The sequence below is a fragment of the Bidens hawaiensis genome, unplaced genomic scaffold (genome assembly GCF_021521415.1).
Source record: "Bidens hawaiensis isolate Kalapana, Puna unplaced genomic scaffold, B.hawaiensis_p1.1 tig00006258_1, whole genome shotgun sequence".
Lineage (NCBI taxonomy): Eukaryota > Viridiplantae > Streptophyta > Magnoliopsida > Asterales > Asteraceae > Bidens > Bidens hawaiensis.
The window spans coordinates 649,810-663,484 of NW_027491415.1; the positions used below are offsets into that span (position 1 = coordinate 649,810).

The 13,675-nt window shown below is 33.0% G+C and overlaps 1 protein-coding gene and 1 pseudogene across 1 annotated transcript; both read right to left on the bottom strand.

The window, feature by feature from the left end:
- Positions 1 to 7,054: 7,054 nt before the first annotated feature.
- Positions 7,055 to 8,158, bottom strand: LOC143631847 (F-box protein At2g35280-like). Its single transcript, XM_077100472.1, has 3 exons — positions 7,959 to 8,158; positions 7,567 to 7,732; positions 7,055 to 7,468 (listed from the first exon to the last, which is right to left on the bottom strand). The coding sequence occupies exons 1-3, from the start codon at positions 8,156 to 8,158 to the stop codon at positions 7,055 to 7,057; spliced, it is 780 nt and encodes a 259-aa protein (XP_076956587.1).
- A 989-nt stretch (positions 8,159 to 9,147) lies between these two features.
- LOC143631848 (putative pentatricopeptide repeat-containing protein At3g11460, mitochondrial pseudogene) lies at positions 9,148 to 11,283 on the bottom strand (annotated as a pseudogene).
- Positions 11,284 to 13,675: the final 2,392 nt, after the last annotated feature.

The following is a 13,675-nucleotide window of genomic DNA, read 5'->3' on the forward strand; positions in this document are numbered from 1 at the left end:
AAACAAAAATAATACAGAGAATACGCCTCCCGCTTCTTAAAAAACAAAACTAATTATTATGCATGTAATTTATTAAAGTCTCTTGTTTATAAAATTTGTATTATGTGTATGTTAAAAAAATAACTTTTATGGAGTATCTTTAAATACTATTAAAGCAATACAATGTGAACACATGGCCTTCATCTAGGCTGTCCACATGTGCAATCCAGTCATCAAGTTACCATTCTCAGAATGTCTAATATTGTGCCACATGTCATGTTCTCCAAACACCCAAAATAACAAAACCCTGTTTATTTTTCACAAACAATATTGAGTTCCACCACTGATTCTCTCTCTAATCTCCCGATGATTATACGAACCCTAATTCCGCCGATGAGATCTGCAATCAATTCCACCACTGATTTTCGGTGTAACTTCCCGATGAATATACGAATCCTACATCCGTCGTTCAGATCCACCATCGAACCTCTATAGTGTTTACCAACAATACGAGCCCTAATTTCGCTGTTCGGATTCGAAGCGATTGGATACATCAAAATCCTTGGAATTGATTCTCCGATGATTATATTCAAGGTAACTAACAATCCATTGTTGCAACTTGCAAATACAATTAGTTTATTTTACAAATTCAATGAATCTTTCCGGCCAATCTGTTATACGCATATTTTATGTTTACTAAGTTTTCCGGTCAATTATTTATTGTTTTGTTTATTAAATTTTAAAAAGTATATATCCTACCAATCTCTGGATATATTTCAGAAACCTTTTATTGTTTTGTTTATTGAATTTTAAGAAGTTAACTAATAATCCTTCAATTTTTTTTTTGTTTTTTTCTCCAATTCTCAATTTTTCCGGCTAACCTTTTTTCATTGTTTTGTTCTGTAAGTATTTTTTTTTTCTGGCAATTTTTTTATTATTTTGTTTATTGAGTTTTAAGTACTTTATATCTGACCGATTTTTGGATATATTTCAGTTAAATTTATAATTGTTTTATTTATCCAAGTATTAAAATTTTCTGGCTAACCTATTCTTATAGTTTTGTTCTTCAAATCTTGATATTATAACTTTCGGCTAATTTCCGTTCAATTTATTTTTCCGGCCGTTTTTTTATTGTTTTTTATTGAATTTTAAGTATTTTATATCCAACCAATTTCATGATATATTTCTGTTAAATTTATAATTGTTTTCTTTGTCCAATTATTATTTTTTTCGGGCTAACCTGTTGTTATAGTTTTGTTATGCAAATCTTTATATTTTGATTTCCGGCTAATTTTCGTTCAATTTATTTTTCCGGCCAGTTTATTTTTAGTTTAAACAAAAAACATAAACTTTTAATTTTGTTAAGATTATAAATTTAGTAAGCTTTGTAAATCATAATTGTGATTTTTTAAAACAAAAAAATAATTTTAAAATTCACAATAATAACAATAATTAAGTAAAGAATTTATGATTTTTTTATTATTGTTATTATCTTTATTAAAAAAAAACTTTTATGATAAATTCCAAATTTGATTTTCCATATACACCCTATATCACCAATTTCAATAGTCAACATACGTGTTTTAATATGTTTTATTATCTTTCTATATTTACATGCATATCATGTTTACAGTTACACGGTGATCAAGTAATTGATTGTGTTTACATTTATTACGTTGTTTATTTTTGTCAACGATTTTCATTTTAAAATTTAAAAACTTCCAAATCTAACTTAAATTTGAAGTTTTGTAAATTAATTATAAATAAGACCATAACTTCTAACATTAACACAATCAAAACTTATTATTTCTTAAACGTTTTTCAATTTTAAGTTTTAAACTACCAAATTTAAGCTAAACCTAAACGATTAAATCTCCAATAATCCTCTAAGCATGTTATTAGTGGAAACAAGGCAATTTAATAGTGGTGTCTCCTTATCATTAAGAGTTGGATTTGGTGTATAAAATGACATAATAAATAGTTTTTATATTATCATTTTTGTTAATTGTGATTCTAATCATTGAAGCCATATGCTCTTTTACTTACAGGTCATATTATACAGCCACATTCACTTGCATCGCTTGGCATAACGCCTCAATAGGTCCTTGGTAAACTTTTTACTTATGATTTTGTAATTTCTTTTCTCTCTCTGTCTGCGTTTTTTTTTTTTTGCTTTGGATTTTCATAATTTTTCTTGGCGACTTTAATTGAAATTAAAGATTTTAAAGCAGTTGAAACTGTCATATTTTTAAATCTTTTTGGGTTAAATGCATGTGTAATGTTGTGAACTGTTTGAAGGTTGAAGATTAAATAATACAATTATTTTTTAATGATTCATATCGTTTCTTCTGCATATCTGTGTGGTGGATTTAGTCAGTACGATGCAATACATGTGTATGCAATCTCATAGCTCGCTAACGTTATGCATAGATCATTATTTTGTATGTTTCATTTACTAATTATTAATTATTATGTTGTACTAATTAAGCTTCCATTCTTTGTTTTCTGAATATTATTCCTTTTTTCAAATAGTAATAGGTTCAAAACAAGAACTATGCAGTTAGGAGATGATGTGATCATTTTTAGCCATGCAAGTTTCTCATTTATCAGGATCCGGGGTATTTAACATGTAGAATTGGCTCAAAACTGGTGTGGTGATGGTTATTGTCAAGATATTGAACTAGACATAGGTACAAATCATATGGGTTAACTTTATTTTGGTCCAAGTATGTATGAATGAACAAAGTCTGGTTCGTCAACATCATGGGGAAGTCACACTAATGTCTAGATAAGTCTTATTACTAAGTTGTTAATAAAGGATGTTGGGCTTGCTAATATTAACATATATTTTAGTAAGGCCATTAGTCCATTACACTCATGGAAGTTATAAAAAATTACATGATGTGTGTTTTTATTTTACATGCAGTCCACTATTTTGCTTTGCATTGGAAGGAATTATGAAGGAACAACAAGGGAAAAAAGAGTTAAATGAGGAATCATGAAGACCAAAAATGTACAATGGGGGCATAATTGGTTTAGAATCGGGAAAATGATAACTCATAGCTTGGTTGAAAATTATATTTTCAAACTCATAGGTAGGGTCAAAATTGAGAATGTCTAATTTTGATTTTTGTTTTTCGTTAAAATAGACTTTTTCGTATCAAACACCCATTTTGCTACAGATTGATGTTTTTTGGTGGTTTGGTGTACACTAACTTATTGAACTTTAAACTTTTAATATCTAGACATTATAAATGGTTAACATTTTGGTCCAAAAGTTAAATAGGTTTTGTGTTGTTTAAATTTATTATGTTTATTATAATTTAACACGTGTTTCTTTTTTGTTGTTATATGTTATTTTATTTTAATAAAAACAACAATTTAAAAAAAATTAACTTTCATAATGTTCAAATGTTACTCATTATTAAATATGTTATTATGTATATTTAACTTGGATGCTATTGTTTTGTTATATTTTCAGGTGGTGAAGCAAAATGAGTTTTTTTGATAGGATTTTTGAAGAAGTTGATGGTGTTTTAATATGAAAGAACATGTTTAGGTCTTTTGTTGATTTTTTTGGTTGTTCGATGTACATTAACTTATTGTAACTTTTAACTTTTAATATATAGACAATGTAAATGGTTAACGTTTTGGTCCGAAAGTTTGAAGAAGTTTTGTGTTGCTTGAATTTGTTGTTTAAATTTATTACGTTTGTTGACATGTGTTTTCCACCCGTGTGTAACACGGGCTATACCCTAGTATGTCAATATAAAATAACAAGTAAGCTCGATGAGCCACGAGCAGGCTTGCACTTTCTGTGAGCTTGATATTCAACTCGTTAAAATAAATGAGCTGATCAAGGTTGGTTCGTATAAATTCGAGTTTGAGCTCGAGCTTGCCTTGGCTCGGCTCAATCAACTCGTGAGCAAACCTATCCTCGACTATAGATATAGACAACAAACTACGTTACTTACGCGTAGATACATGTTTTAAATTAAAATTATATAAATTTACAAACATACTAGTTTAATGGATTTATAGGTATATAACATAAGCATTGTATGTGAAAATGAAAAATTCAAAAAAAAAATATATAAACTATTAATTCAAAAAATCAACGATTTAGGTATGTCATTTTTGTTTTGGCTATAATTTAGTTTATGTAATGAGCCCTACCTTTTATATACATACTAGTAAATAAGGTTTGCGTTTCACGATCAAGTGCATAAAGAGAATCATACTAAGTTGTCATTTTAAATGGCAAAGCATACACTTCGCGTGTGTAATTAACAAGAAAAGCAAATAAAAGAAGAAACAAAAGGAAAAGCTAAAATACGTAGTTATAAACATAAGATACAAATGTGAACCTTCAAAATTCGTTTAATCAAAAGATAAAACCGTGTAAAACCGTTGCACACCAAGATTTAGCATTATAATTAATTAAAACATTAAATCATTTAAAAGATAATTAGTTAAATATAATAAAAAAATGAAAAAAATATTTGATGGCTTGTTTGTCTATGCTTCAATTACTTGTACATTATCAAACAACTACGTTTTGAACAAAACATGCATTGAAACATATATAAAAATAAGTATTCTTATATACATGATAATTACCTTAAAAAGAAAAAAGGATGAAGACTGATGGAATGGTTTGGGGAATTTCCCCGAAACCTTAGCCAATTTACCAACCACAATTTCGATTAACTTTTTTTCTTTAAATTTTATTTATTGTATTATGAACAACAGTTTTAGTTACTTGCCCGACGTAATTATGGCCAATTAAAAAAACATATAAGAAAAAGAAAAAATATATTATTGGGACAATCAACTCAACCGCGAAACCGACCCATCATGGATGGTTAATGAATCACGGTTATCCGATAATTTGGTTATGGCTAAGCAATATTCCATAACCAACCCGACTTCACACACCCCTTAAATCACAAATATAGATTGCATTCCATTTCATTTTATCCAAAGCAAAAGACCAACCAGTACAAAAAGAAACCATGAAAATCCTTTGAAACTTGAAAGCAAAAACAATTCAAATCATATAAACATTCAAACACCACTTGAACTTGGCAAGAACATCTACGGTTTAGGGCTTTCGTCCCAGCGGATGAAGAGGGATGTATTGTGCAAGCTCACTCAGCTCGAAGCCTCTATACACAATCGTGGATCCGACTTTTCGGGACCGCCATTTAAGGCCTGTATCATTTCTGTGGTTTTCTTCAAATTTTCGTTCAGCATTTGTTGTTGATTCTCCGAAAACGTGGAAGTTGTGTAGCTATACTTGCGATCTTCATTGAAACGGTAAACGAATTTTTGTGGATAGCAGTGATCGACGACGGGAAAGTCTTGTTGATGGCTGTGATCGCAGATGGCTTCAAAGCAGACCGGATTGTGTTCATTTTGCACACAAAAGTCTTCAAGAAAAAAAAGTAACAAAATAAGTTGGAATATAAATAATAAGCATTTTTTAAACAAAATGCATGAAAAAGTAAAAAATTAGTCATTTGACGACATAATTAATCAACATGCTTTCTTGTTTGTAAAAAATAAGCATTCATTCATAATTTTTTTAAATAATTACAATAAAATCATCATAAAGAAAATCATATTGACTCCTTTAAATAGGTAATAAATTGACTAAATCAGCCAATCAAGTCAATGCTTTAGCCAGTTTCATATGTACTTTATTTAAAATGGGGGCTATGTATTATGGGCCACAAATTAAGAAAGAAGACCCCATGTCTAGTATTACTACATAGTATCCATATTTCATAATATAAAAAGAGACCACATATTTTTGTTAGTTTTAGGCCTCCAGATAAGTGGCTCAAATCACTTCAAAAAGTCAAAATCAGAAGAAACTAGTGGAATATACAAGCCTCTAGGAAAAGCAATATAATTCATGAATAGAAGATACATACGTAATTACGTACTGCATGTACATTCAACCCATGCACATGGTCGTGGATGCTCTAGTTATTTATTTTATGCATGAATGAACTTATAAAAATTTCATTTTATGTATCGCCTACCATGAATAATTTTTTTAAGCCCACACCACCCCACATGCAACTTTTCTTCTAAAACCGTCCGTGTATCTAGTTATCAACATTAGATAATCAGGCCTGGCTCCGAGAACGGTAAATAAAAATTAGACCGAAGGCGAAATTTATTTTGGGCCTTAATAAAAAGGGGTATCTTGTTGGGTAACAATTTAATTTATAAATGAGCCTTAATTTTTTGGGTCTTATGATTTGGTTGTGTGAAAAACATTTTTTTTCATACCTCTTTACCACTAAACCAAGCTAGTGGTTTTGTATTTAAGTTTAAACATTATATATACATATTGTTTTTCATAAAAAATATATATATACTTTCTTTTTAAAAAAAAATCTGGGCCTATCGGGGAGTCGGGCCGGGGTCCGTCAACCACCCGGCCCTCCCTTACAGCCGGCCCTGTAGATAATAACTTAATAAGATTGGTACATATCAACCGTACTTGTACATATCAAAGATGAACCTAACATCGATGCTAACAAGTTAAACACAAAGCATCAAAATATTTTCTCATAAACAGATCTTTACTGATTCATAAATAAATAAAAAATAGATTTTAGAGCAATACCATCGGTAATCTTCAAAGAGCAGAAACCCTAGGGAGAGAATAAATGCGTTCAAAATTTCATATATATAGCAGTAAAAAATAGGATAAAGGCTTCAAAATTCAATTAGCAGAACGTCTAGGGATAATCTTGGGCTTTTGTTTGGGCCTTAGTATGGCTAAGATAGCCCATTAGTTTCGTATTATACAAACCAAAGTTAATTACTATTTACTAAGGTAACTAATTTTGGAACATACTTTTTGCAATAATATAATATTATTAGTTATTTAAAAAAATGTGATTAATTAATTCCAAACGAGATTGTCACCATTGAAAATTAAACTACAAACAATAAGATAGTAATAGATTTATATCGATTTAAGCTCTAGGTTATTACAAAATTGCAATTTCAAACTACATAGCACAAAATATTAATGTTTATGTTGCCAAAACTTTCAAACAATAACATTCATCGTCTTACAAAAGTAAATAAGCTCCCGATACCATAAACACGTATCACAACTTGCAATTTCTTCATCTTCATCTAAACTCCAACCCCTTCTTTCAAAACGAATAATATGATCTTGTTTTCGGCATTTAGTGTTAACTTTTTCTAGAGTAACCGGATTGTTAATCCACATTTGACCGAGTATTGAACGAACTTTACTTCTACAATCTTGCACATTCCAAGAGTATGATCTTGAGAAATTCATGGAATTAAGAAGATGTAACCCGCATTGACTCGATTGATCCCCCCTTGAAAGAAGAATCATGCCATACACATATATTGCCTCCGGGTGTCCCTTGTCAACCGCTCTTTTCAAATATTCTAGTCCAGATTCGATATCAGCTTCCTTGAAATAATCGAACTGTAAAACAGAACCATCGTTGTTGTTAGTTAAACTCTTGAATGATAATAGACTTTTAGAATAAAGAAAAGTGTAATACATGTGTAAGTTATTCTTACCATTCCATGTCTGAATAATGATTCGGGGTTTCCTTTGTTGAAGCAGTCGGTTAAGAAAGAATGTGCTCTTGTACTCGGTGGTAACCATTGCATTATTGGAAATTTGTCAATGGAGATGCATTGAGAGATATAATCGTCCGTTGTTGAATCCATAAATTCCTTGCAACTATATAATAAAAAAAACTCGATTAGAATAAATCGATTAAACTAACTACGGTAATCAAATTAACTTAGATATAACGAAAGTGGTGTCGAATGTCAATACGTTTGGATTTCTTTATATGAACAAGCACAAAAGAAGCTTTAAATTAATTTTTTCATAAAGAAAACGTTACTTAAACTTAGTACAAAAAATTATTAATCAGGAAATTATCATACTAACTGTAACATACCTTAGTTTAGCATTAAAAAGATCCGTAAACGAAGCTGATGCAACCCGGGCAAGAACATCAACTAACAGTTCTTGTGGAAGCGATCTGACGTTCCTTGTTGATCGGTTAACAGGTTTGCCGACTAGTTTCTTTCCATGTCTAAGGATACTCAAACTTGTGTGATTTTCGACTTCGTTAGCAGTTTTCCTTGGAACGCCCATTGTTCAAAACAAAGAGTTGATTTAGAAGCTAGAAAACAATTATTTAGAGAATGAATTCTTGCATGAACATATAATGACCCTTACGTGCTTATATATAGATATGGTTTATGGGAGAGTTTGAGTAAGATAATAAAAGATATTAAAAAAATTATGTATATTTTCCTTGTTGAGCAAGTTTTAAGATTTTAACTATAAACCCTAGAAACTATAGGAGGGTAATTAATTACCGGTAACATACTTACCGACTTACCGTGTATATTACTTTTATGGATTCACATAATGGAACTCTTAGTTTTAAATATGGTAATAATTAATTTAAAAGTTTAAAAGCAATCCAAAACACATGCGCTTACTATATTTAATTTGTAAATAAGTAGAATCATGCAATAATAACAAAAAATTAATGTCTTTTTAATATTCTTAAAAATATATGTATAATAATATCATGTTACACAAATTAATAACTAACTCAAATTTCCCAAATTACAAATTTACAATATGGATTAATGGATATATGAATCTTTGCTTGATATATATAATAAAATTTTGTTAATATGTAATGACTTAAAAGTAAACATACAAATATAAAAAAGATAAATAAAACTGTTAGCATTGATCAAAATCAATAAAACGGCTATCTTATATTATTTACAATAAAAATAAATATGAACAAAATTTTAACAAAACATGTTTAGTTGTTAACGAGGACAAGTTCTATCACTAGTCAAACACTCAAAACAGGGCTCATTTAACTAATTAGATGATCTATAGCTTAAGACCTTAAGTTTGGCTTGTTTTAACATGGGTAAAGCTCGAGCCCGTCTCGCAAATTCTGAAAGATATATGTTTTCCTGCTTATCCACATCTCTATTGTAATTGGATCATTTTATTTAATATGAAATTTAAGTTAAAAATAAATAAAAAATATTTGCTTTAATTAGTGTTTTATGTGTTTTTATGATAAAGGATTGCGGTGGGCAGGTGGGCTGCTCTATTCTTGGACCGGATCGCTGGACCGGAGGATCTGATTGGGCTTAGCCGAGGAAGCTGCTGGATTGGACTTGTGGGCTTAACGAGATGGAGCTGAGTTTATTCGGTCGAAAACCAAACTGAATTCGAATTCAACTTTCAGTTTCGGCCAAAAAAAACTGAATAGATGAACACCCCTAGTTAGATTATCGCATTGTCATTGAACCGGAAGTGGTTACGGGCCAACTTGGCCCGACCTGACTACTCATAAGCAACCCATTTAAAACAAAAACTTCAACAACAAATAATCAATTCAATCACCAATAATCTTTACATGAACAAATTCCATCTTTGAAATGGTGAAAACGGGTCGGATCTCTAATAATAAACCGGCGGTCTACAACTTTACTAACCAACTTTATAAACACATGACACTCTCCACACACCCGCAAATTCTTTATCACAATAATATCTTCCCCGACTTCAGTTACCAAAAGCGCAAACGCAATAGCTAATCTTTCACTATGAACCATATTACCACTATCAACATTTATCAACTCATCGAGTCGACTCAGCAATGCATAAATCTCATCCGTTTGCGGATGGTTATGATCACCCGCTACGAAAAGATGATTTATTCCTTTATATTCAACGTAACTGTAACCCGGATCCTTATTTAACCCTTTCTCTTTCATCATAACCCGGACCCATAAAATACCCTTCGTATCGTTTACTTCCGTGTATAAATTCGATAACAAAACATAATAACCGATATTCGTGGGTTCAAGTTTAACCACACGTTTAAACGCATATTCGGCTAACTCAACTTTTTTATGAATCTTACACGCACCCAAAAGCGCCCCCCAAACCGGCCCATCCGGTTCCATTGGCATTGTGCTAATAATCTTTCGGGCCTCATCAAGCCGACCCGCCCGACCCAAAAGATCCACAACACACGAGTAATGCTCTTGGCCGGGATTCAACCCGTATACCGACTTCATTGAATTAAAATAACCCAACCCGGTATCAGTTAACCCTGCATGACTACACGCAGACAACACACTAACAAAAACCGGCCTGTCGGGCCTAACGTTGGCCCGTAACATTTCGTCAAAATAGCGGACCGCGGTCTCACCTTCCCCGTGCATACCGTACCCACCTATAATCGCGGTCCACGACACTAAATTCTTTTCTATCATATTATCAAATATCTCTTGGGCTTTTTTAATATTACCACATCTAGCATACATGTTAATCAAAGCATTATTCAAAAACATGTTATGTTTAAAGCTACTACTTTGTATCTTATATTCTACTTCCAAACCAATCTTTTGCGCACCGAGGCGAGCGCAAGACGACAACACGCCAACTAACGTTATCGGGTCAGGTTCCAAACCCGATAGCTCGAGCTCCCGATAAAGCTCCAACGCGTCAACCGCATACCCGTTTTGCGCATACCCGGATATCATAGCATTCCAAGTAACCAACTCCTTAACCTCCATAAAATCAAAAAACTTCCTCGAAACCTCTTTCGACCCGCACCGAACATACATCGTAAGCAAACAATTCGCAACACGAAAATTATTATCCAAACCTAATTTCACTACAAACCCATGTAAACATTCCGCTAACCGTTCCGGGCCAGTGCAGCCCGGAATTAAACCGAGCATAGTAACCGAATCAACCCGAACACCCGAAACCCGCATGCAGGTGAACAATTCATACGCGGGTATAAACTCATTATTCCGGGTGTACCCGGAAACAAGTGCATTGTAACAAACAGTGAGATTTTGCGAGTGAGGCATTTCGTCGAACAGTTGGTGTGCATCTTTAACTGAACAACATTTGGAGTAAAACGAGATTAACCCAGTTTGTACGAAGGGTTCTGAGTGACACCCAGTTTTGATTACGTGGGAATGAAGCTGTGTGCCGGAAATTGGGAGGGTTAATACGGCGCATGATTTGAGTACGACTGGGAAAGTGAAGGCGTTTGGGGTGGTGTTTGATCGGAGCATTTGGCGGTAGAGAGTAAGTGATTGGTGGTAGTTGCCGTGTTTGGTTAGTTCTTGGAGCTTGGTGTTCCATGATGTAACACCCCAACCCGGAGCAGGCTGACGTGTCACTATTATAGATATCATAGACCAAACAAAAACCATTTAAATGAAATGAAAAGAATCCCATGGCAACCAAAAGAATTAAAAACACTGAAAGAAATTATAAGTCAAATTTATTAAATGCTTAAAGAAAATTAAATCAAGTCCTTATTCTTGAGCTTCATTTTACTCTCATCACTGATCTCCCCGATTTCCCGAATTACCTGTTAGCAAATAAGACAGACACAAACAAGAAAATACGGTTGAGCCAAAAATTGCCCAGTAACGGAGAGAACAATAGTACAGGTAAAGGCATACATAAGACAAAACACATGCTGAAATAAAACTGAAACTATTGCGGATATAAAACCACGTTTTAGACCGAACTAGAATTAGACGCGAAACATAATCCGATACACGATCGGGACGTAATCTGAATATACTCAAATTTAACCAAATGCGTATACACATATCAAAACGGACCAGAAATATAGCGAAACAAAATATAATTACTAAAATACACGACGATGATGTTAAAATAAATAGGTCGTGTAATACGGAAGCACCCAGAGCCTAAACAGAGGGGTACACAGCTAGCTAGTCCATGCACCAAGGAGACGGTGTGGGTGGCGTGCACACATTGTTCCATCTCAAACAGAAGTCAGGAGTCAGGAGTCAGGAGTCGGAGCTAAGATCGATCTATACGCCTCTAAGTGGCCAAGGTACTACATGAGTACTTTCAGAGACGCCGTGAACTTTGATTACGCACTGTCACGATAAGTGCCATGTCGTTGACGCCCCAACGACAAGTCATAAATGCTCGGGTAACAGAGTACTGAACTAAAGTCGTATAACTAAAAGATATTTAAACAGGAACATGCAATAATGAATTCAAAATATATATAACCTATTGCATGCTATAAAATTAATATAACCATATCATACGAATAAATCGAACTAGATAACAAAAATCCGCACTACGAAGTGACGGACATCGAATATAAAATGGACTAGAACCAATACTATGAATGAAGAAAAACAGAATCCGTACAACAAACTAACGGACTATAATTAATACTAAAAATAGCAAAAACAGGAAACCGTACTACGAAGTAACAGAATATAATTTATACTATGAGTGACAGAAACCAGAATCCGTACAACAAAGTAGCGGACTATAATTAATACTAAAAATAGCAAAAACAGGAAACCGTACTACGAAGTAACAGAATATAATTTATACTATGAGTGACAGAAACCAGAATCCGTACAACAAAGTAGCGGACTATAATTAATACTAAAAATAGCAAAAACAGGAAACCGTACTACGAAGTAACAGAATATAATTTATACTATGAGTGACAGAAACCAGAATCCGTACTACGAAGTAACGGAATATAATTAATACTATGAGTGAAGGAAACCAGAAACCGTACCTTAACCATAAAGCATAAGCAAATAAATTCATGTCACGCTAAGTCGTACTAGCACCTACATTATAATCATCTCAAATATATAAGATTTACTTAGCTTACGTTAAGTTGTCTCATTCCTTGGTTCATAAATGTTCCGGTGACAGTGACCTTTACGTTTTAACTTATATCTTTCCATCATCGTTTAGGGTTCAAAATTGCCTTGTACAGAAACAATTAATAGTTAACTTTTAAAACCTTTCACCATAACATTTTTTTTAGCTAATTAGACAAGTTGTTTTACAATAAATATGAGAATGATCTCATGGATTTAACTCTATTAAACCGTGTATAAAAGAAAAATAGATGAATTAGTGAACAAGAATAACACTATTAAGGCTTCAAAAATACCTACTGTACCAGTTCATGTTCTTCCTCTTATATATATTTTGGAAGTAGGTGGACCATGAAGTAAACGTTTTCAAGAACAATATCATAAAAAGAAAAACAAAGCAACAACCAGAGTTGTAAGAAAACTAAGTGTGTGTTCTAAAACCTTTCAAAAATAACTTATGGTTGTCAAAGAGTTTTGTCGCCGGAATCAAACGTTGATACTCAACAAGCAACAAACCTTAAGTTTGTATTAAAAGATTAGAAGAGAATCAAGGTTTTTACCTCTAACTGTTTACACATACAAGTTACAACAAATCCGAACCGGTAGCGGCGGTGGCGATGTTTTTCTCCGGTGATAACTGGAAGCGGTGGCGGCAGCAAGCAGCGTGACGATGCCGGTGGTGTTCGAACGACAGGTGGTGGTGGCGCCGTGTTCCGGCACTCGTGATTCCGTTGTGGGTGGCGTAACTCGAAAGAGCAGGAAACGAGGATGTTGGTGATTTCTTGCTAACATAGATCCGTATGCAGCAACGGTGGTTGCCTCAAGCTACAACCGTTAGCGGTTTCTCCGGCTAGTTGCAGGGAGGCGGCGGTGGTTTATGTGGTAGAGAGAAAAGGTTAAGATTTTAGGTTTTTGGATCAATGAAAAT

Excerpts from the sequence above, each read along its gene's own strand:
- LOC143631847 (XM_077100472.1), bottom strand. The coding sequence starts at position 8,158 with ATGGGCGTTCCAAGGAAAACTGCTAACGAAGTCGAAAATCACACAAGT. Across the intron at positions 7,733-7,958 it reads CTTTTTAATGCTAAACTAAG|TTGCAAGGAATTTATGGATT; the intron begins GTATGTTACAGT and ends TTTATTATATAG. Across the intron at positions 7,469-7,566 it reads CATTATTCAGACATGGAATG|TTCGATTATTTCAAGGAAGC; the intron begins GTAAGAATAACT and ends TCTGTTTTACAG.